Genomic DNA, 22014 nt, shown 5'->3' on the forward strand with positions numbered 1-22014 from the left:
GGCCTACCACATGCGTGGGATAATATCATTATGTGAAAAACAGAAAGGGTGAGAAACGCGACAGTCAAGTGGAGCGTGCGTCTGTCCTCTCAGTAAGTGAGTGAGACAGCAGACAGCGGTGAAGAGGAGTGCATCGCAAAAACACATAAATATGCCTGACACTTGTAAACGAAGCAGCATCTGGCTGCAGTTTAAAGACTTTTTTGTCTCGGTCTTGGTCTCGTCTCAACTTTGTCTTGGTCTTGACTCGGTCTGTCTTGGTCTTGTCTTGGTCTCGATACCCTCTGGTCTTGGTATTGTCTTGGTTTAGGCGGCCTTGAATACAAGTCTACCTCTTTGCCCCATCACCAGGTTGCTCACCTGGGCCTTTAGTCTCAGATGTCTACTGGAAACTAGAACTGTCCATGTCAGTGTTTGGTATGTAACCAGAACAATGTTTGGTTTGGTTTTTTTGCTTCTTTACATTCTGGTTTTTGTGCCAAATGAAGGCTAGGAGTGGATTCATAAGTCCTGTTGTACAAACATTCATATTAAATATTTTCAACACCCAGTTTGACACACATTTAGAACACTGCAGTGGCAAAATTAACACAATAATCCTCCAAACTCTCCAAATAAAGTAATAACTCTACATAATGGTAGAAACTCAGCGCCACTGGTCAGATCAACTTAACTGTGTGGTGCAAGTTTACCAAAGAAAAAGTGATAAAACCCATTAATCATCACATAAATAAATAAACCTGTAGCCTTAGCAGCAATAACACTCTGATTGTATCAAGTAATATCATATGGACTGATCTGCTGTCATATGACTCCTTGTAACTGCTGGAGAGAAACTGAAAGTGAAAAAAACAAAATAAATAAAACGATTTTGGGGAAGTTCCCTGGTGTGTGCAGAGGTCAGTTTCTTTGTTTACTGCTCAAACCTGAGAACGATAACAGGTGGGATCCAAATGAACAGAGTGCGGATAATTCTGGGAAAACTGGAATTTTTAATTTGTCCCAAGATGATGTGGTTTCACTATGAAAGCAATAAAAGTTTGACTTCTACAGTTTAGCATGTTGTTGTTTGCAGGGCAACATCTAAATTAATTTTTCCTCTTTTTTGTGCAGGTAATGAACGGCTTTACTGTGTTGTGAGCGATGCACCGATTACACAGTTTAACCAGTTAAAGAAGTAGCAATGTTTTAAAGATCCTTTCACACATTTTCACTTTACATCAGGGACTGTAAGGCCACAAAAGCTTCAGCTTTGTCTTTTGGAGAAGGAATTTTCAAAACAAGCTTTTTCATAGCTCAATCATTTTCCAGGTAATGAAGCTGAGTAGGAAGAAGCTGGGATGAGAATCAGCACCTCCAAGTCTGAGGCCATGGTTCTCAGCTGGAAATGGGTGGAGTGCACATCAGCACATGTGGTCAGGGATGAGCTGCTGCCCCGAGTGGAGGACTTCAAGTATCTCGAGGACTTGTTCATGAGTGATGGGGGACCGGAGCGAGAGACTGACAGGCACTTTAGTGCTTTACTGGTCAAGTGTGGTGAAGAGAGCTGAATGTAAAAGTGAAGCTGGTGATTTACATGTTAATCTATGTTCTTCCCCTCACCCACGGTCATGAGCTGTGGGTAGTGACTGTGAGAGTTAGACTGTGGATACAAGCCACAGAGTTTTGTCTGAAGGGTGAGGGCTCAGCCTTAGAGATAGAGTGGTATCATGGTTGTTGTTATCGTCATTTTATTAGAATCATGCAATAATAAATGTGGGGAATTCCAGTGGTTTTGTAGATGGGGAAATAAACATGACAGAGGTTTTTAGAGTCTCAGGGGAAATCCTGTGTTTAAAGTACTTTCACTATCACTTTCTCTTCAGACATTTAGAATACATCACATGAGTTACTGTTAAATAATTTGTAAAAGCTGAGCATTACATGGTCAGTTTATGTCATTATTCAGTTCGTGTAACTAATGTTGCACCTTTTAATATTTTACTGAATATGAAAGACTTGCACGTAACTGTAAAACATATTATTATTATTATTGATATAAACCTGTGGCTTTTTCTTCCTTCCTGCCTCGTTATTCATCATATAATGATCATGTAAAATTAGATTCTTTATAATTCTTTATAATTCTATTTCTTCATTTACACCTGAGGCATTTCACATCTGAAAAAGATTTCCTGTGTCTTTGTAGTGGAACATAACATGTCACAAAATAATAAACAATTAGATTTAAAATTATAATCCAAGATCGTTTGTGAACCAAAATGTTCAAATTAATCTGAAACACAGAAATAATACTCATCACGATGCACGGCAGATCAGTTTAGAAATAATTTATTAAACATGATTTGAAAATTATTTAAAATGTTGCCATTGACATAAAAAACCGGAAACTACCGAACACAGGCTACAAGAATCCTTCTTCTATTCATGTACATCATAAAAGGATAATGTTGTGTAAAATAGGAAATTGAAAACAAATTTCTTTTTTCAGCTTTTACCTTGTGGATGTTGCTCTGTGTACTGCTACATTTATTTTCATTTCTTCCTAAAATTATAATATATGAGGTTACACACACACACACACACACGTTTAAAATTTATATTCGATATAAAGGTGATATTCTCTTTACTTATTGTTTAAGTGATTCATGTGAGCGAAAAGATCAGAAATGTAAAATGCTCTGTTTCAGACTGCGGATCTGTGTGATGTCAGTGAGAGGAGAAAATCCTAATTTGTCATCTCTGGAACAGAAGCCCCACCAACGTATAAAATAAAATACATTTTTTTTTTTAAAAAAAACTTACGGGGGCATTAATCATTGTATATTCCGAGCTCCTCCTGAGAACCGGACTATTCATTTATGCGTGCGAGTGAGCGAGCTCCATGTAAAAGCCGTAAAATGAAGAAATGATGAGAGAAGGAAAGTCGGAGATGCCAGACTTAAATCAAAATGATGCGCTTTCTCCTCTGCGCGTATTTATAATTCAGTCCATCCTGTTACTTTGACGTGGTCACATGAACTCCTTCATCCTCCTTGAACCTTCCTCACCACCTGCACAGTCGAGCCGGCTTTGATTCCACAATCGGCCAGTGATGCAGAGGGCCTGTCCAGTGGCTTGCCATCAACGTGCAGCTTGACATTTTCCTCAGTGCATCCTAAAACACCTTAAGACAGGACAGAGAGGATTTTACAGTATCACACTGATACATATTTAAGTAGGCTAACTGCGTGTGTAACATTTCAAGCAAAACAAATCAGTTTAAGATGTTTGCGCGTTTGTTCCACATTTTGCCCACCCCCCCCCCCAAAATAAATAAATAAATAAATAAATAAATAAATAAAAAAATAACATAAAATAAAATAACATAAAAGCATACTAACAAAAACAAACAAACAAAGTAAACAGAATATGTTTTATAATATTTGCATGTAGATACTATGCTATGAAACTAAGCACTGATAATTACATTTTTAAATGTATTTGTTCTCACATTTTAGGTCATTTACCTAGGATGACGAACGTCTTCAGCACTTCCACTATGAAAGAACTCACAGCCATATTAAGCATTTCGGTGGGCAGCGGCATCAGATGCCCCTGACCTGCAGGCGTGACAACGACGACTCCTGCCATTGCTTTGTTTATGAGGCGAATGTGCCTTCCTTCCAGCTTCTCCGTCCAAAGATTACGCAAGGTGTTTAGGCTACTTATACCTCCCACTCGGGGTTAGAGGCAGGCTGTTGTCAGTTCGTTGTTTCGTTTTAACAAGGAAATAAAATGCTAACGTATCATCATTGGGGTTTTTTTCAGTTATGATGATATTCAAGCCATTATTAACATATTTTTTAAAAAACGAAGTGAAAGCATTTCTGTCTTCTTTTGTATTGTTTCGCAGGCAAAAATGTACATGTACAAAGACATGGGTAATTAGGTAAGATAGTTTCAGTTGTTTAATCATTCCTTATTTATTCTTATTTAATGTTTTTTCTTTATTTCCATGACTATTTACATTGTAGATGAACACATATGGAATTATGTGGTAACCAAAAATGTGAAATAACTTAAAATATGTTTTATATTTTAGATTCTTCAAAGTATCGGCCCTTTGAGCTTCATAAGGTAGTCACCTAAAATAGTTTTCCAACAGTCTTGAAGGAGTTCCCAGAAATGCTGGGAACTTGTTGGCTCTTGCCCCTTAGCTCGATCAATCTCATCCCAAAGTAATTCACCTGAACAGTAGCGGTTTTTGACATGGGCGACATGGGTCGTTGCCCAGGGCGGCATCGTGGTGGGGGTGGGGGGGGGGGCGCCATCACGGGCATGGGCATAAAAAAGTTGATTGCACCCATGCTGCACTGACATCATGCCAGCGCATTTTTGGGATTGCATGGTCACCGATCGGTTTTCTACCGCGCATTAAGGGCGCCGTCTGTTTGCAAGGTGCGCCTGCTGCTTGCGGGACAGGGCGGTGGGGGATTCTCTGGCTGGCTGAAGCGGCATCTAATAACCAGCTCGCAAAATAAAACAAAATGAAAACAAACAAACACGAAACCACCCAACATTATGATACAGACTTATATTTTGCATTTAATGATGGCCCGGCTAAACCGGATAGGATGGCATGTTGCTGCAGGATAGCAATCCTGTGGTAGCCATGCTAGTTCAGTGTGCCTTCAATTTTGAATAAATCCCCAACAGTGTCACAGACAAAGCACCCCCACACCATCACACTTCCCCCTTCATGCTGGGAACCATACATGTAAAGACCATCTGTCTGGGCCGATTCTAGAGATGCATATATGAGCAGGCAAACAGAAATGTAAAAGAGGCTCATGGTAGCAACGGAGGTGAGAAAGGAGTGGGGTGCACTGTATAACTGTTTTTATGTAATTGGATTGCACTTTGTCTCGTGTTGACAGTGCTGCAATATTTCCGACAGGGGAAACAGAAGCATGTATCCTATACAACTGAGTACTCCAGCCACTGTCGAGTGCAGTACCATGCAGGATTGAATGATCTTAATGTTGTACCACCAAATACACATTTGGGGTAATTGCCCAGTATTTGCTGGGATGGTGTATTGCTATTTCAGTCACTGGGTAGCTGAGTGGGTTGCTTTGGGTTAGCAATTTCTTCATTTTGCTCTGCCCTGCCTACTGAGAAACCTGACACATACTAACAGTGATTAGCCGAGAGTGATATGTTTAGCCGCGTGTTCTCCTTAAATTGCTGGCTGTCTGAGTGGTGTCCAAAAAATTATGTACAGGGCTTTATAGGTAATTGGGAAATTTTCTGGAGGAAACCTGGTCTTGTTAGCACAGTCAGCATCCATCCCACTTTGGATGGAGCAGCTCTCATTTCTAGAAATCTGGCCTCCCCAAAATATCACTATCCAGAGTTGGGACCAGGAAGCAGAGTTGAAGTCTTACACGCCTCTCTGCAGCTTCTCTCCTCCTGTCCCCCCCCCCCCCCCCCCCCCCAACCCTATCCCTATCCCTGTCCCTTTAGAGACTGTGTCAGCTCCCAAACAGACAAAAAAACAAACTAAAAACCAGCAAAAAACAGACTTAAACTTGACAAATTACAAATAAAGAACAATACAGTACCCACATCTACACCAAATAGTAAAACAGTAAAATGTGGATTAATAAACCGTAGTTCTCTCTCTTCCAAATCTCTGTTAGTACATGTGTTAATAATTGATCAACAAATTGATTCACTCAGCCATACAGAAACCTTGTTACTGCAGGATAATTATGTTTGTTTAAATGAATCAACACCGAGTAATACTAACTATCAGCACCACAGGCCTTCAAGCTGGCAGCAGTTAACCCGTTACTTCAAAGGCCATTTCTTGACCCAGTGGTCTAAGCCTTCCTTCCTTTCATATTAAAAATTCTTGAAAGAATAGTTATCAAACAGATCTTAATGTCAACGTCACGTTAGGTCACAGAATTTCTGCTATTGTTCAGATTCATGTTCATGCTCACGTTTAGACTTTTTTTTCAACGTTTATGTTTGCATGTTCCTGTTATATACTATACTGTTGATGGACATCTGTTGTTGACACAAAAGATTTGTTTTGATCAGACACTGGCAAGATTAATATTGCTTTTGGAATAAGCCACATGCAACCAAATAGATCAGGGTGAAAACCCCCCAAAAAGTAACGACTTTTCTCTTTTCTTTTCTAACTATAGGGAATGTTCTCTGAATTCCTATTACTTCATGTTCATGTCTCCAAAGAAATTTTGAGAAAACTGACTTTATTCTCACACCCAGAATCTGTGGATGAGCTAAAAGACATTATAAAAGAACAGTTAAAACTTGACTATGACTTTAGCTTATCATACGAAGACCCAGACTTTGACAGGCAGCTTTGTTCACTTCTAGATATTGAGGAGCTTCTGCAGAAAGCTGTTGTAAAAGTTGGTAGACCAGATAGTGGAACTATCACCACTATCTGGTCTACCCCATGCCATGACTCCAGACAAGGTTTAAAGATGGCCTCAGGATTTCCCAATTCCTACATTTTCCTATGAGATAGAACTCGTTCTTGGTGAGGGTGATGTTGCTTATGAGAGAAAAGGAAAGGCTCTCAAGTTGTTTAGGGAACAAAAGCATGACATTCTTGAAATTCTTGCAGCTAAAATGCATAGTTTCAATGCATATCCCAGTGATCGGGACGTATCAGTGGTAGCTGAAGCTCTTATCACTAAGCATCCTTGTCTAAAGGAGCCTGGATAACAGACAGGTCGGCATGGGTGCAAAAATAGGATGTTTAAGATGGGGAACTTAATGCTAAATTGAGTTGGGTTTAATCTGTAAACCTAAAAGTTCAAATAAAGGTTAAGCATGTAAATGATATTCACCACAATGCCCATTATTCAGTGTAGAAATGAATCTCCTTATTAAAAGCATGATTTCAAATGTTGTTCAGATGAATACTGGAAACTACCTAACACACCCTCATCAGTTTGATATGTAACCAGAACAATGTTTGTTTAGTTTATTTTTTTTGCTGCTTCACATCCGGCTTGTGCCAAATGATGGCTATGAGTGAATTCATCAGTGCTGTTGTATAACCATATAAAAAATAAGACATTTTAACATCCAGTTTGATTCACATTCAGAAAACCACAATGGTGAAAGCAACACAACAAGCCCACAAAATCTCCAAGTAAATCACCCAGAGTCTCTGATCTGTAGATCAGGTACTTTCCTCAACTTGACTACATGGTGCAAGGTTCCAAAAGTAGTGTGATAAGACCAATAAAGTCATAAAATAAATAAATAAACCTTGACTCTCTGCAGCACTAACAGGGATTAACTAAAATAAAAGTGTATAAAATAATCACGACTTCTAATCTTTAGTCGCATGACTTCTCATAACTGCTGGGTTGAAATCGAAAGTAATAAAGAACAAATAGAAAAAAATCTTAGGGGCATTCCCAGGTGTGTGCAGAGGGTGTTTACTGTTCATTCAAACAGGTGAAAGATTAACTGATGAAATCCAAATGAACTGATTGTCAACAATCCCAGGAAAACTGAAAGGACAGGGGAAGGAGAGGGAAAAAGGAGGGACTGGGAATCTGCTGACAGAAAGAGAAGTGAGGTGAGGCAGATGGGGGTGTGCAGTGAGGAAAGAATTTGGCAGGTTGACACAGCCTGGTGAAGCATTAGCACCATAACACCAATGCCAGCACACAGAAAACTGTCAATAGAAAACCCAATAAAGATCACAGCACAATGGCAAGATGAGAAGATTCAACAGCGAGATAAGCCTTCAAATTTGTCTGAAGATTATGTGGTTTTGCTAATGTTATGGGAATTTTAACAGTAACCTGCAAAACACCCAGTGAGCATGATTCGAAGTGCGTTTAATAAACGCACTGCAATGTGGAGAGAAACATCCCAGCCAAAACACTAGGATCATCTCTGCCCATGGCTGCCACCCTGAACTCTTTTATACACACACAGACAAATACATTACATGCTGGCCCATGTCACGGGAGGCTGTACCTTCATTTTGTGCAGGTAATCAACAGCTTTACTGTAACATGAGGTGTGCACTGATTACAGTTTGGCCAGTTAAAGGAAGAGGAGTAATTATAATAGTGTCTGACATATTTTCACTGATATGCAAAAGTACTGTGAGCTTCAGCATATGTTATTTTTTTGTGTAGTTTTTATTGAAGTCTAATGTCTGCCTTGGTTCATTATTTGGTTCTAGGAGTCATCACATTCTCAGTTTTCAAATTTACAGGCCGTAAAAGAACCTCAGTATTTTCACCCTGAAGAACAAAGAGTAAAAAGTGTTCTTTCATCGAAAGCTGAACGATGAGTTCACTGCATTCAAATCACCCCTTTCTGAAGTTCTGAAGGTAAAAGGGGGTTTAATCCTGTGAGTGTATGTGTCTTTCTTAAGAGCTCAGCTCACACATTGGTGTACAAGCCCCACCTTCTGGAAGAAGGAAAATAACTATTTTTTTTTGGTACTCCGTTAACTAAACAAACGGTTGATTCTGTTCATGTGTATGTAATGCTTTTAGTGGGAGAAATGTTTTATCATTCATCCAAATGATTTATTCAGTCAAAAGACCGAAGACTGAATAAGTCAATAAGCTAAAAATGAAAGTTCACTGCAAAAAGTGGCATCAGAGTTCAACTGTTTGAATCATAATCAAAGGAAACTGAGAAGAGTAATAACAGAATTCCCTCATTCAGAGGATTTTAAATGAATCTTACAGCTTTTAGTGTTACCAACAGTGAGGACAGGTGTCACAAGTTAATCTGGCTGTGTAATAAACAGATAAAATGACCAGTGTTGTCTTTGCTTAATGACTGGTTCTAGTCTTGACAATCCACATTGCTGGCATTGCATCTTTTAACATGTTTATGGGTAGATTTGAATGCACCAGATGTAAGTGCAGCCACTCAGCCTCTACTCAATGTGGTCATAGAAGCAGGTGCAAATGTGTCACAAGTTAATCTAGTAGTAGGCTATGGCACTTGGCCATAGGTGGCAGTAGTGGACTGACCTCCATTTGAGAATGCTCCAGCTGTTATGTGATAGTCAGTGAACCTGCTACAAATTGAAGATCATATGCACATTTTGGAAATTAAATCATGAATCATCCTAACTTAGATTTAAAACAAAAGATTTCAAACTCTCCTCCAGACTCGATAACACATGACAAACAAACTGACACACCTAAGTCACTCACGTTCTTAAATCCACTCACTCTCACAAGCTCTACTAAATCACAAAGGCGCTTGTTTATTACTAATCACTGTGTAACTGCTGTAAATCCACGAGCTTCTGTCTTCTCTATTGTAACTTGTAGCACATAAATCTTCTCTTTGCAATATAAACCTGTAATGTATATATCAAATGTTGCACCTCTGTCTCCATGTAGTGTCCTGGATGTGGATCCACTCTGACGAGAGAGAATGGGTCAGATTTGAATGTCCTCTGTAAAGTGTGGACAGCAGTAAAAGGACGGCCGTTTGAATTCTGCTGGCAGTGTTTGAGGGAGTGGAAATGTGCACGGCCTCGGAAAGACCACTGTGAAAATGAAGACTGCTCAAACCCGTCACTAGAAACACTAAAAAAAATGCTTGTGCAGATATCACATGGTATGGGTATGGAGTCCATGTGTGTGCCTCTCTGTCCGTGTCTGTCCCACCTGTGGTTTGCAGCAATTAGAAATGCCCATGTACATGTTTGTTAACCAGTTGCATTGCTGCCCCCAGACAGACCTCTATACCTGTTTGGAAGAACAAATGATTGGAAAGAAACAAGGCCGTTAAGTTTCACCTACTTAGTATTGAGAGTGCCTTTTCTAAATGTAAATGTCAGCATGCTGTGTTTTAAACTCTCTGCTTTAATAGTGCTTTAATCTTTAGTAAGATATGATCTATACGGCTGTGTCATGTCTGAAGTCCAGTGATAAATCTGCATAAATCTAATGTCATCCATTTAAAAAATTTAGAATAAGGTTAAACTTTCTGCGTGTATATATAACACATGTCGTCTCCTTATCACACATTTTGTTTGTATTCCTAGCTACATGATGATAAATTGTTTAGAGTAAATGTTTGTTTTAGTAAATTGTAGTTATATTTAATCAACGTCAATGTTTAAATGTAAATAAAAATGTATCTGTGGGGGAAGAAAAGCCAGCAAAATCCTGTACAATAAAATATTGTGGATTTTTATTTATTTCTTATATCCTGTAAGTGAACACTGTCATGTAAAATATGATCCTTCATTAAACATTATATAAAAAAAATGTTATAAATGAAAAATTGATGTGACAGTAAATAAATACAGTAACTGATTTAAAAGGCAGATATTTTTATTGTTGTTAAATTGCAGTATCAGTAGGAGAAAGCTTCATTACTTTGTGCTGCTGAGTTGGGAAATGCAGGAAAACCAGTTTTCATTATTTGTTTTTCATTTGATAATAGACTACATTTAACTACATTAACTCTTAATCTGATTAAAGTTAAGCTGTTTAAATGTTAACGTGAATTTCTAGTCTTAGTGTGATCCCAGAATGACTATATTTTTTACCCTGCTTAAATCATTTAAAATCATTGTTAACGTATTCACATATACAGGGTGGGCCATTTATATGGATACACCGTAATAACATGGGAATGGTTGGTGATATTAAAGTCCTGTTTGTGGCACATTAGTATATGTGAGGGGGCAAACTCCTCAAGATGGGTGGTGACCATGGTGGCCATTTAGAAGTCGGCTATCTTGGATACAACTTTTGTTTTTTCAATAGGAATGGTCACCACCCATCTTGAGGAGTTTACCCCCTCACATATACTAATGTGCCACAAACAGGACTTTAATATCACCAACCATTCCCATTTTATTATGGTGTATCCATATAAATGGCCCACCCTGTAGATCACTGCATGAGGTAAACAATTTATAGAAGAAATTCTGTTTGCCCAAATCCACGTTATGATATATGATATATAATACACATATATAATACACATGTCAAAAGAGCAGGTCTGAGATTCTGATTTGAAGCTAAACTCTAAATCACTGCCTTCAGAACCTGATTATGGTGCCACAGATAGCGGCCATCGTGCAGAGTCTGTGGGCAGCTGCTAAGTAGATATTCCAAGGAGCTGCTTCCAGAGCAAAGGGGCAGAAAGGAGTTTCACTCTTTCTCAAGATGATAAAGGTTTACCAAGTTAGCCAAAACTTCTACTCTCCTTGCCTCCAAATTCCCACTGCTCTGCTCATTCCATTTGGCCACACCTGCTTTGACCTCTTCCTGAAGTAGGTGGTAGGTGGTGTTCCTTTTTGCCCCAGGCCTCTAGGCCCATCATCAGGTTGCTCAAGCCATCTTAGACCATTTGTCTCAGATGACCATGATGAAGGCCTATGATTCCATGATAAGCTTATGAGTTAACCACTGTAAACTTATGTGCTTGTATTCCCAGCATGAATGCTCTCCTTTTACCCTTAATGCTGGTTAAGTGATACATTATGAAGAACATTACCTGCATTGCTTTGGTTCCCAGCAGAAGAAAATGTATAACAGAAAATACGCACTAAGATTTAAATATCAGTGTTTGTTGTGTAACCAGAAAAATCTTTGGTTTGGTTTTTTGCTTCTTTACATCCTGGTTGTTGTGCCAAATGAAGGCTAGGAATGGATACAGTCATATGACTTCTTAAAGCTGCTGGGGAGAAACTGAAAGTGACAAAAACAAATGAAACAAAAATATACTGGTGACGTTCCTTGGTGTGTGCAGAGGTCAGTTTCTGTGTTTACTGCTTAAACCTGAGAAGGATAACAGGTGGGATTCAAATGAACAGAGTAATTAAGAATGATTAATTGGTAAAATTAATTACCAATTAATCATTATTTATTTTGCTGTATTACCTGTTTTACTGCTGCCGGACCCGTGGCAGCCCCTTTAACTGTTTTGCCATAGTTGCGGCCATAATGACTGTCTTCAGCCACCGCCAGAAGTACGGTTGGTTTTTCTGTTTTTTGGAACTATTGGAGTCAGACTGTTTTTTGGGGGGCGGAGTTGCTGATCAGGATCATTGGGAAAGCTATAGCAGTATGGCTGAGTGCTCCTCGACGCTGGATTATTGACTACCCGTCAGTGTTTCAGCAAAGTCTGTGAGTGTGAGTCTGTAGCTATTTAGGTGTGTTAATGGCTGTCTCTGTGGATTTTCCATCAGGAGTGCGGGAACGAGAAGGCAGTACACATGAGAATCACAGGAGTGGTGACACATAACATTTATATATGCACACACACACACACACACACACACACACACACACACACACACATATATATATGTATGTATTCATTCATCAGTGAGGGGACGTCCCAGGCCTGACTATCTCAAATTCTGAAAGTCCGTCCAATGGGAAGCAGCATATACATTTGTTTCCAGCATGCACATTTGAAAATTAAATTGCACATTAGGTGAGTTCCTGACACCAGCTCGAGTGGAGAGCAGGTCAGGGGTGGTAGCCCTGCCAGGGCCAGGTGACTCAGGAGCCCAGTGGAATTTTCCAGCCAGGCTCTGCCAGTTCCTTTTGTTTGATTTACATCTTTCATAATTTTCCTGAAAGTAGAAATGTGTCTGTGTTCTTATTGGTTAACATTGTCATGGCTGCTTCACCCCCTAAAAAATGCCTGTGGAGTTGAGTGGATGAAGCTGTACTTCAGAATTGGTTTTAGTTAGAAAGAAATAATTTCTCGCATAAACATAGTGTAGTGATCAGTATGAGGATGCTGAAGAGACCATGCAGAAAGCTGCATCAGCTGGTCAGAAAGAACAAAGTAAAACAAACTAGAAGATCTGTGCAGAATGAAACAGCTGCAGTGGATAGATGCAAGGATATCAATGGCTGATAGACTCGTGCTGTAAAGAGAGTGTATGTTGTATGTGGACCCAGGGCTCCAGTGGTAATCTGGCACTGAGAATTTGCTCTGTGGGCCGATGGGTCAGTTAAAGGGCCCACCAAGGGTGAGCAGCCCATCAGTTCATTTTCGTTATCGACACTGTATTGTCCAATCAGATCTCTTTACACCACCTCCCCTACCTTCCCCGTGGATCTCGTAGAAGAGAGTTTAGTGTGGAAAAAATTGGCGAAAAGATGGAGCTGAAATGCAGAAATAAAATAAAAATGAATTAAAAATAGATGTACCAGATGTGTCAAATGAACTGACATGGGGATGTTTCTTCACCGTCTTCAGCAGCATCAGCAACAAAAGAGTGGAAGAGACGAAAGAGGGTGAAAATAAAGGGGTGGGGAGATAAGTGACACATTCAAGGTTCACTAAAAGCTGAAACGTACTTAATCATTATGCGGCACTGCAGTGCAACTAAGAATTAATTCAACAACAACCAATGTGATTTTTTACCTTGTTTTAAACGTAATTAATTTTTAAACTTACTCAATTAATTAATTAATTAATTTTATTTTTTAATTTTTTGCTGAGCGGTCATGATAGGCCTTCTGGGCCAAAGGCTAATTTTTATTTGTATTTTTTTTGTTCCAGTCCAGCCCTGTGTGAACCAAATATCGTTGTTGTAAAATCAGGTGATCAGCCTAAACTGGAATTTCTTCACACCTTCAGAGGCATTACCCTGAAACACACGCCCGAATAGAGAGAGAGAGGGAGGAGTATCGCCGCTTACATTCACAGCGGACTAAAGCGACTCTCAGTCCATCGCTGGATATTATTCTGTTAACAGAGACAGTCCGCCGTGACAGTAAAATCCAAGCCAGATGTTCAACCCGGCCTTACGCGAGCATTTATGTTTCCGAGATTTTTCCCCGAGACTTGCTTCGTCCATCGACGTGCTAGTTGACTATCACCTGTACACAGCGACAGTGACCCCAACATTCCCGCCTCCGCGACACAGGTAACACTGCGTGGTTCACTTACTGTTGTGTGTGTGTGTTTTCATCTGCTGCTCTGATTTCACTGACTTTTTCTATTGTTTTAAACTTCGCGCTGATCACAAACTTTATGTTAAGAAGAAACTGTGTGCAACTATCTGCCTCCAGCGAAATTATTTCTCTTTGAAGTAAAACCGAAAGTGTTCATTTGAATCAGTTTTTTTGTTTTGTTTTGTTTTGTTTTTCACGCCCTCAAGCGTGCCAACAAAACAGGAGAAGTGTTACGACCCTCACGACAAGACACTTACGTTTGTCGATGGAGAAGATGATTTGGACTGTAAGTAGGCCTATTACCTGGGCACTTTTTAAAGTGACTTCGAACAGGCATACATATACATACATATTATATATATATACATTATATTAAAATATTTTACCTGCGTTGGCACTAAGGTTAAACAAAACGCATTAGCATTCATTTATGTTTGACATTGATTTTTTTGCTTGTGTGTGATTGTTCTCAGTCTTGTGTGAAGGCTTCAAATCTCTCAGAGCTAAGATGTCCTGTGGTCACGCTGTGACCCCGACCTCTCTCACCAACTGGTGTCGCAAGTTGTTGGACCAGGTAGGCCACTAAAGGTTGGCTTCATTAAAATAAACAAGCAAACAAAGAAATAAATAACAGCGTCATGCAGGGTTGTGTTGATTTCTAACAGGATTTTTATGTTATGTCAACGTGAATAAATAAAGAATAATGAAAACAGTGCCCAATATGTCATTGTTTTTTGTGGTTGTGAATTGGATTGCAATGTTTACTGTCATGTAGATGAGAAAGAAGCTACGCTGACTTAAATCAACACACAGAGCGACACACTGCTCTGTAAATTCATGAACTTCTCTCAGCAGAAACCTGCTGTGCTCTCAAGGAAATAAATAAAACAGTCAGAAATGTTCAGCTTCCGTCTTCTCTATTGTAACTTGTACTTGTGCATGTTGGCTGACTGATCTGCCCTCTGTGAGGCCTCAGTGTAGCTTTGAATTACACCTGTACTGTTACAGTTCTGATCATTTCAGTGTTTCTATAGAGTAAAGAACATAAATGACTTTCAGACAAAATATAGCATCATAACTCTGTTTCATCAAATATGTACATAATTTGTACATATAGCAATACAGTTGTGATGTATGAGGAAATATTTCAGTGTTTGTAGTTTTAACCCTTTCATGCATAGTGGCCAGTTATTCAAAGGCTGTTTTTTTGTATTTGTGTCAGTCTTGATGGTATACTTGCACATATACCACTACATTGGACACTGATGTGTCACTTCATAGTCAATTCATAAGTCAATACGTATATTGAGTTTATAAAAACTCTTTCAAAAAAGAACATGTTTGAAAAAGATGAAGGTCAAAAATCTTTTTTTCATGCCTGAAGATGAATAAAAATACTTAAGAAAAAAAAAATCCAGATTCAGGTTGTCATAATTCATGCATGAAAGGGTTAATAACCTACTGAAAAAAACTCATCGAAGTGTTTGGTGTTTTGTTTCCAACATGCGAGTCTATTAATTCTCTCACCTCTCCATATTTAATATAGGGTGAAACCAGGTTTGTGTGTGGTGGATCTGGTTGTGGTGCTGAGTGGACCTTTGCAGAGGTTTGTAAAATGGCTTTGCTGGACCCTCAAGAAAAGCAGTACTTCAGAAAAAACATGGAATTTAACATTGCCAGGCAGACACTTCCTACTAAGTTGGTAAGTGTTTCATCAATATATTATATATACTGCGAATATAGACTTGATAGACATTTTGCTATATATCAAATATTGTCCCACCTCTGTCTCCATGTAGTGTCCTGGCTGCAGATCCGCTGTGATGAGAGAGAATGGGTCAGATTTGAATGTCCTCTGTAAAGTGTGCACAGCAGTAAAAGGACGGCCATTTGAATTCTGCTGGCAGTGTTTGAGGGAGTGGAAGGGTCCACGGCCTCGGAAGGACCGCTGTGGAAATCGTGGCTGCTGCGACCCGTCACTAGAAACACTAAAGAAATGCCCAGATATCACATTCCATGGGTATGACGATGAGTATGAGTATGGAATCCGTGTGTGTCCCTCAGTGCGTGCCTGTCCAACCTGTGGTTTGCTGTTGCAGCACAGCAAGAAGGATTGTCCATCAGTTTTTTGCCCTCAATGTAATGGGACATTTTGTTTTGTATGTCTGAAGCACTCTACTATATGTGGGAGGATCAGGTGCACTCCTGCCCCCAGACAGACCTCTATACCTGTTTGGAAGAAGAAATAATGGGAAAGACACAAGGCTGATATGTTTCACTTTCTTTGTATTGAGAGCGTCTTTTCTAAATGTAAATGTCACCATAGCTGGACTGGCCATCGGGCATACCGGGCATTTGCCCGGTGGGCCGCTGGCGATTTTTTGTTTTTATGGGCCGATCGATTTTTAATTTTTTTTATTTTTGGAAGGGTATAAATAATCAAAGGTGTTGGATTGGCCAATTGGTCATGATCGACTCTGGGCTGGACCAATTACAGCCGAGGAGGTCGGATGCACCCTCCCCCTTGTTTAGCAATCTTATAGGCCATCCATCGGCTCTTTGTTACTTCGGAAACATGGCTTAAACAATTTCCACGACGTAATCCGCCGTAAACTGATCATAAACTGATCTCTTTACCCGTCGGCTTCCCGTGGATGTTATGCAACAGGTGTTGTGCCAAAAACTGATTGCCTGCCAAAAACTGATTTCCAATGTTTGCGTGTATTTTTTATGTGTAATATCTATGTTGGTAAATAGACTTCGGTGAACAGCGTTTACAAAGGGGCTATATATGGAATTAAAAAATTATCTGTTTTTTCAAGTATCTTTACAACTCTGTGTTATTGTACTTACATTATAACCAATCCGGTCTATTATCCCCACTTTAAATATTTTTACAGAACTATTGTAATATTTGAGCCATTTCTGCTGTCCAACTACTTCTTACAAAAGACATTTTTAATGTTAATTAGACTTTTTTTTAACAGCATAAATAAAGGTTATATAAAAGTCACTGCCAAAGACTGCTTCTACCTTGTTACACTAATGTTGTTTGTAGCTCAATATGACTTTATGTCATCCATGAGGGATGCATTTGACATATATTTCACATATTATAGCCCAACAAGTTACTTATAGCAATTAAATACGAGCAATCCGTTTTTGGCAAATACCGGAAATCAGTTTTTGGCAGACAATCACTTTTTGGCACAACACCGGCTATTGCAGTTAATAATACAACAGTTTCTTGCCATTTTTTGTGTTTCTTTTTATCGCTGTGTAACTGAGTTCAATTGAAAGCCTGCATGCGCTAGTACAGCTTGCCACAAGTTCCCAGAATCCTTTGCGGTTTTACCCCTGAATGACGTCACATTTTTGGTGGGCAGGTCTCTAGTCAAAATGCCCGGGCCGATTTTTTGTCCCAGTCCAGTCCTGAATGTCACTATGCTGTGTTTTAAATTCTCTGCTTTAATAACACCACTTTATGAATAAAAATTGTGTCTTATTAGTGAGAAATTTAATATCAAATGTGTTCTTTATAGCTCTCATGTCTGAAGTCCAATGATAAATCTGCATAAATCTAATGTCATTCATTAAAAAAAAACTTTAGAATAAAGTTAAACATTCTGTGTGTGCACATGCTGTCTTCTGGTTAGCTACATGTATAACATATATTGTCTCCTTATCACAAATGTTGTTTGTATTTCAAGCTACATGGCGATAAATTGTTTAGAGCAAAGGTTTCTTTTAGAAAAATTTAGTTATGTTTAATCAACGTAACTACTAAAATGTAAATAAAAATATATCTGTGGTAAAGAAAAGCCAGAAAACTCCTGTGGATTTTTATTTATTCCTTAGTTCTTGTAAGTGAACACTGTCATGTAAAAATAAGATCCTTCATTATACATTATATAAAATGTGGTACAAATGAAATATTGACTTTACTGCTAAAATAATTCAGTATCTGAGTTAAAATACAGATATTTTCATTACTGTTAGGTTAGGTTACTCATACAGTCATTGTGAAACCTGGCCCCACCTTATCATGCGAATTCCTGAGGTCAGATGGCCCAGGATGTGAGTGGGCGTTAAGGCGTCTGGGGAGGGAACTCAAAACTGGATTATAGATGGCAGACAGTTGGTGTCGTAAACCACCGCCTCTGTTCAAAGATGGTCGCTCACAGTAGACATAGATGGCTTCTTTCACTCCTCTTTCAAACCATCTGTCCTCTCTGTCCAAAATGTGAACATTGGCATCCTCGAAAGAGTGTCCTTTATCCTTAAGATGCAGATGGACAGCTGAGTCTTGTCCTGTGGAGGTGGCTCTTCTGTGTTGTGCCATGCGTTTGTGAAGTGGCTGTTTGGTCTCTCCAATGTAGAGGTCTGGGCATTCCTCGCTGCACTGTACACCCACTCACATCCTGGGCCATCTGACCTCAGGAATTCGCATGATAAGGTGGGGCCAGGTTCCACAATGAGCTCACCCGAAAACCTGGCTGATTGGGACCCACACCCAGTTTCACACCTTGGCTTAGGCGATTAGAGGATCATCAGGGGGTCCTTTTGTCCCTTTGCGGGGGGGGGGGGGGGGGGGGGGGATACTCCCACTAGGTTTATATCTGGGACTCTCCACCATTTGACCTTAGAACTGAAGAAGCTTCTCGGGTGAGAGGTGAAACGTCTTCAAGTAACTTAAAGAAGTCCAGACGCTTTTCTTTGCAAGCTCCTTTGAATGCCGAGTTTACAATTTTCCTTGTTTAGGGGGGAAACTTGTGATCTTTCCAGGTTCTCTGTCTGAAGGTTATGAGAGGTAACAGTTAGTACCTTTGCTAAACAGCGCTTAACATTTTTTATACCACATATCATGGAGACAAAAGAAAACGCAAATATTTTAGAGACATGTCACCGCTTTTCAGTGAGCCTTCGACGTCCAGCTATTTTGAACTGTAGTGAGGAACTTCAGACTTAGTTCATGTTTTTTAAAAAAATATGATATTAAAATAAAGATGTCAGATAAAAATGTTCACTTCAATGAATTATTATCTATTCAGTTTAATACAGAATTAGCATAAGTATGACAGGAGCCGTAAAATGCGACAAAAGTGCAAAGGGGAGCAAAAGCAAAAGATGCCACACTTCAATCAGAACCGTGCATCTTTTTCTTTACGTGTATTTATGATTCATGAATTTGATGTAGTCAGATGAATTAATGATGGACTCCTTCACCCTCTGTTAACCTTCCTCACCATCTGTACAGTTGAGCCGGCTTTGATCCCGTATTTTTTCACTGGTGCAGAGTCATCATCCAGTGGCTTGCCATCAACCAGCAGCCTGATATTATCCTTATTGTATCCTAAACACACATAACACCAGACAGGGAGGATTTTACTTTGCAGCCTTTAAACTAAATATAGCTACAAATGTGTCATAAATAATTATATTATGTTCCCTGCATGAGAGATTGATTGTAAATAAAGGTGATCCTTAGCAGTTAGCAGTTGAGCCGTTTTATTAGTAACTATAATATAATATAATATAATATAATATAATATAATATAATATAATATAATATAATATAATATAATATATGAAGAGATAAAGAAATTATTAAGAAATTTGAATATAGTTTTTAAGTGCTGATAACTATAATTTTAATGTATTTATTTTCAGTTTTACGTTACTTACCTTTCTTGATGAGCATTTTCTGCACTTCCTCTTTGAAAATGCTCACAATCATTACTTGCAGCTGTATGGCGCTCAGGAGCATCAGACACCTTTGACCATTAGCCAAGATAACGAAGATTTCACACATTGCCTTGGTTAGGAGCATCTGAAGGTTATGAGAGGTGACAGTTAGTATCTTTGTTACCATGTAGTATTAAATCAGTGCTGAGTATAGGTGTGACAGGAGCCTTAAAATGTGAAGAAAGCTCAAATTAATGATGTACTCCTTCAGCCTCCATTTACCTTCCTCACCATCTGCTCAGCTGAGCCAGGCTCGGCAGTGGACAGTGGTGCAGAGTCATGGTCCAGTGACTTTCCTCCATATTTCTTAGTGTATTCTAAACACACATAGCACAGAACAGAGAGAATTTTACTTTGCAGTTTTTAGACTAAATATAGCTACAAATACGTTTTAAATAATTATACCATGCCCCCTGCATTAGAGTGAACCACAACAGAGAATATTTTAAAAATAAAAAAAAAGAAAATAAAGGTGACCAGTAGCAGTTAGCAGGTCAGCAATTGTATTCATATTATCTGATACCTAAGTGTATCCGTAGGTACAATATTACAAAAAACAAATATGTGAACGTGCTTTCGCTTCACAAAATTTCACAGATTTTTTTGTAAATAGCAAACAAACACATTTTCGGACATTTGAATATAGACTCATTAAATTACTAATAATTACACATTTATTTCAGTTTTTATATTACTTACCTTTCAGCAGATTTTTCTTCAACCCCCACCGGTAGTGGGGGTTCATAGCATCGACTGCCGTCATTGCTTTGTTTAGAAAGTGAGGCTGCGATCCTTTCAGGTGAGTCGACGGCGTGTTTATATTATTTCTAGACTCGGGGTGGGTGTTGCCTGTTCGTTGTTTCATCTTCAGAGCTAGGGAAATAACATTGCACACATTATCATTATCATTCATCTGACTCTACTGTGGGTATTATCAACACACCTTTAAAATTCAAAGTGAAAGCATTTTTGTGCATTTTTTCTGTTGTTTCCCATACAAATAGTTTCTTAGTAAATGAAAAAGACATGAGTAATAAGAAAGACATTTTCAGTTGTTTAAACAGTGCTTATTATGCCATGTGCCATAAGAAAGAAAACGCAAACCTGTCTCTGCTTCTCAGTATGTCCTCGATGTGCAACCATTTTGAACTGGAGTGAGGAACTTACACTCACTTCATAGTTTTATACCAAAATATGACGCAGCACATTGGACTACTCTGAAAAGCCAGAAATTAATCAAACACAAAATTCAAACACTGAAAACATTCAGTTTAGCAGTTCAGGCAAGCAACTATAATTTGGGGTCTTATAAATAATAATAGTGTTTTATTATTTTTTCTTACTTTTTGTAAAACAGTAACTTAGCAAACAATGACTGAGAACCTTCACAGACATATTTCACTTTGGGAGGAACACCCTTCAATTGGTGTGGAAGTATGAAAAGGAATCAAGGAAACTAGCGGATTATAGGAACAATCTCCGCATCAACCTAAGATACAGACAAACTAGAGTCGTTCCCAAGAGTTTGTGCCTTGGATTCATGGTCAGGGGACACAGAGCTGAGTTGATTCTAGGGAGAGCACAAAACAACTTCAAAGTGAAAGGATAAGACAGGTTCATTTCACTGTTGATGCCCTCCGGAACAAAACTAGCCAGACTCTGCAGGAACTGAAAACACTTCTACCCTCCCCTATCTTGTAAACAAGGCTCAGCAGGCCCACCTCACTAAAGGAAAAGAAAGACAACTCAGGAAATTTCACACTTTACTAACAAAAATTAGAGCCTACGCCACACAGAGGAGAACAGGAAGACTTCACAACTGAAGGCAGTCAGGAAAAATTCAATAATAATGTGGGCTGTATTCTTAAATGAAAAGAACAAGTAACTGCTTTGGAGAGGGGAAAAGCATGTCGCTAAAAAAACTAAACTAAACTCCAGTCCAGTGGAATAGCAAAGAAAGATGACAAAAAATGATTACTTACCCGTGTTCTAGAGGGTCCCACCTGAAAATGAAGCAGCTAATGAAAGAGGTGAAGAGAGAAAGATGGCAGCTTGGTCAGCACTAGTGGCCTCTATAATGTATGCAAATACATGTGGGTTGGAATCCCCGCCCCCCTCAAGTGCGCCCCCAGAAGACAAAACAGAGCCAGCAGATTGAAACTGAACAAAGAGAATTGTAAGCAAAACAAATAAATTGTAAGCGGAAACAAAAAAATTATAGTTTCAATTATTTATTTTTTTTTCACTTTCAATACAAGATTTTTCAGTACATTTATTTCAGTTACAATAATTTTTTTTTTCAGTTTCAATA

At 38.9% G+C, this 22014-nt stretch overlaps 2 protein-coding genes across 2 annotated transcripts; one reads left to right on the top strand and one right to left on the bottom strand.

The window, feature by feature from the left end:
- Positions 1-196: 196 nt before the first annotated feature.
- On the bottom strand, positions 197-21930 carry LOC146522013 (uncharacterized). The gene is made up of 8 exons (XM_085154117.1): positions 20403-21930; positions 19926-20020; positions 19644-19788; positions 19205-19311; positions 18666-18752; positions 13636-13651; positions 3510-3719; positions 197-3166 (listed from the first exon to the last, which is right to left on the bottom strand). Exons 1-8 carry the CDS (start codon positions 20614-20616, stop codon positions 3027-3029), a joined length of 1014 nt encoding a protein of 337 aa, XP_085010243.1. The 5' UTR covers positions 20617-21930; the 3' UTR covers positions 197-3026.
- Positions 13662-17788, top strand: LOC146522014 (uncharacterized). Its single transcript, XM_085149989.1, has 5 exons — positions 13662-13930; positions 14165-14244; positions 14432-14532; positions 15505-15660; positions 15758-17788. Exons 1-5 carry the CDS (start codon positions 13794-13796, stop codon positions 16205-16207), a joined length of 924 nt encoding a protein of 307 aa, XP_085006115.1. The 5' UTR covers positions 13662-13793; the 3' UTR covers positions 16208-17788.
- Positions 21931-22014: the final 84 nt, after the last annotated feature.

Source organism: Neolamprologus multifasciatus, chromosome 3 (genome assembly GCF_963576455.1).
Source record: "Neolamprologus multifasciatus chromosome 3, fNeoMul1.2, whole genome shotgun sequence".
Lineage (NCBI taxonomy): Eukaryota > Metazoa > Chordata > Actinopteri > Cichliformes > Cichlidae > Neolamprologus > Neolamprologus multifasciatus.

Excerpts from the sequence above, each read along its gene's own strand:
- LOC146522014 (XM_085149989.1), top strand. The coding sequence starts at position 13,794 with ATGTTCAACCCGGCCTTACGCGAGCATTTATGTTTCCGAGATTTTTCC. Across the intron at positions 14,245-14,431 it reads TGGAGAAGATGATTTGGACT|TCTTGTGTGAAGGCTTCAAA; the intron begins GTAAGTAGGCCT and ends GATTGTTCTCAG. Across the intron at positions 14,533-15,504 it reads GTCGCAAGTTGTTGGACCAG|GGTGAAACCAGGTTTGTGTG; the intron begins GTAGGCCACTAA and ends TATTTAATATAG.
- LOC146522013 (XM_085154117.1), bottom strand. The coding sequence starts at position 20,616 with ATGAATGATAATGATAATGTGTGCAATGTTATTTCCCTAGCTCTGAAG. Across the intron at positions 19,789-19,925 it reads CTGAGCAGATGGTGAGGAAG|ATGCTCCTAACCAAGGCAAT; the intron begins GTAAATGGAGGC and ends CATAACCTTCAG. Across the intron at positions 18,753-19,204 it reads CCGGCTCAACTGTACAGATG|ACAGAGAACCTGGAAAGATC; the intron begins GTGAGGAAGGTT and ends CATAACCTTCAG.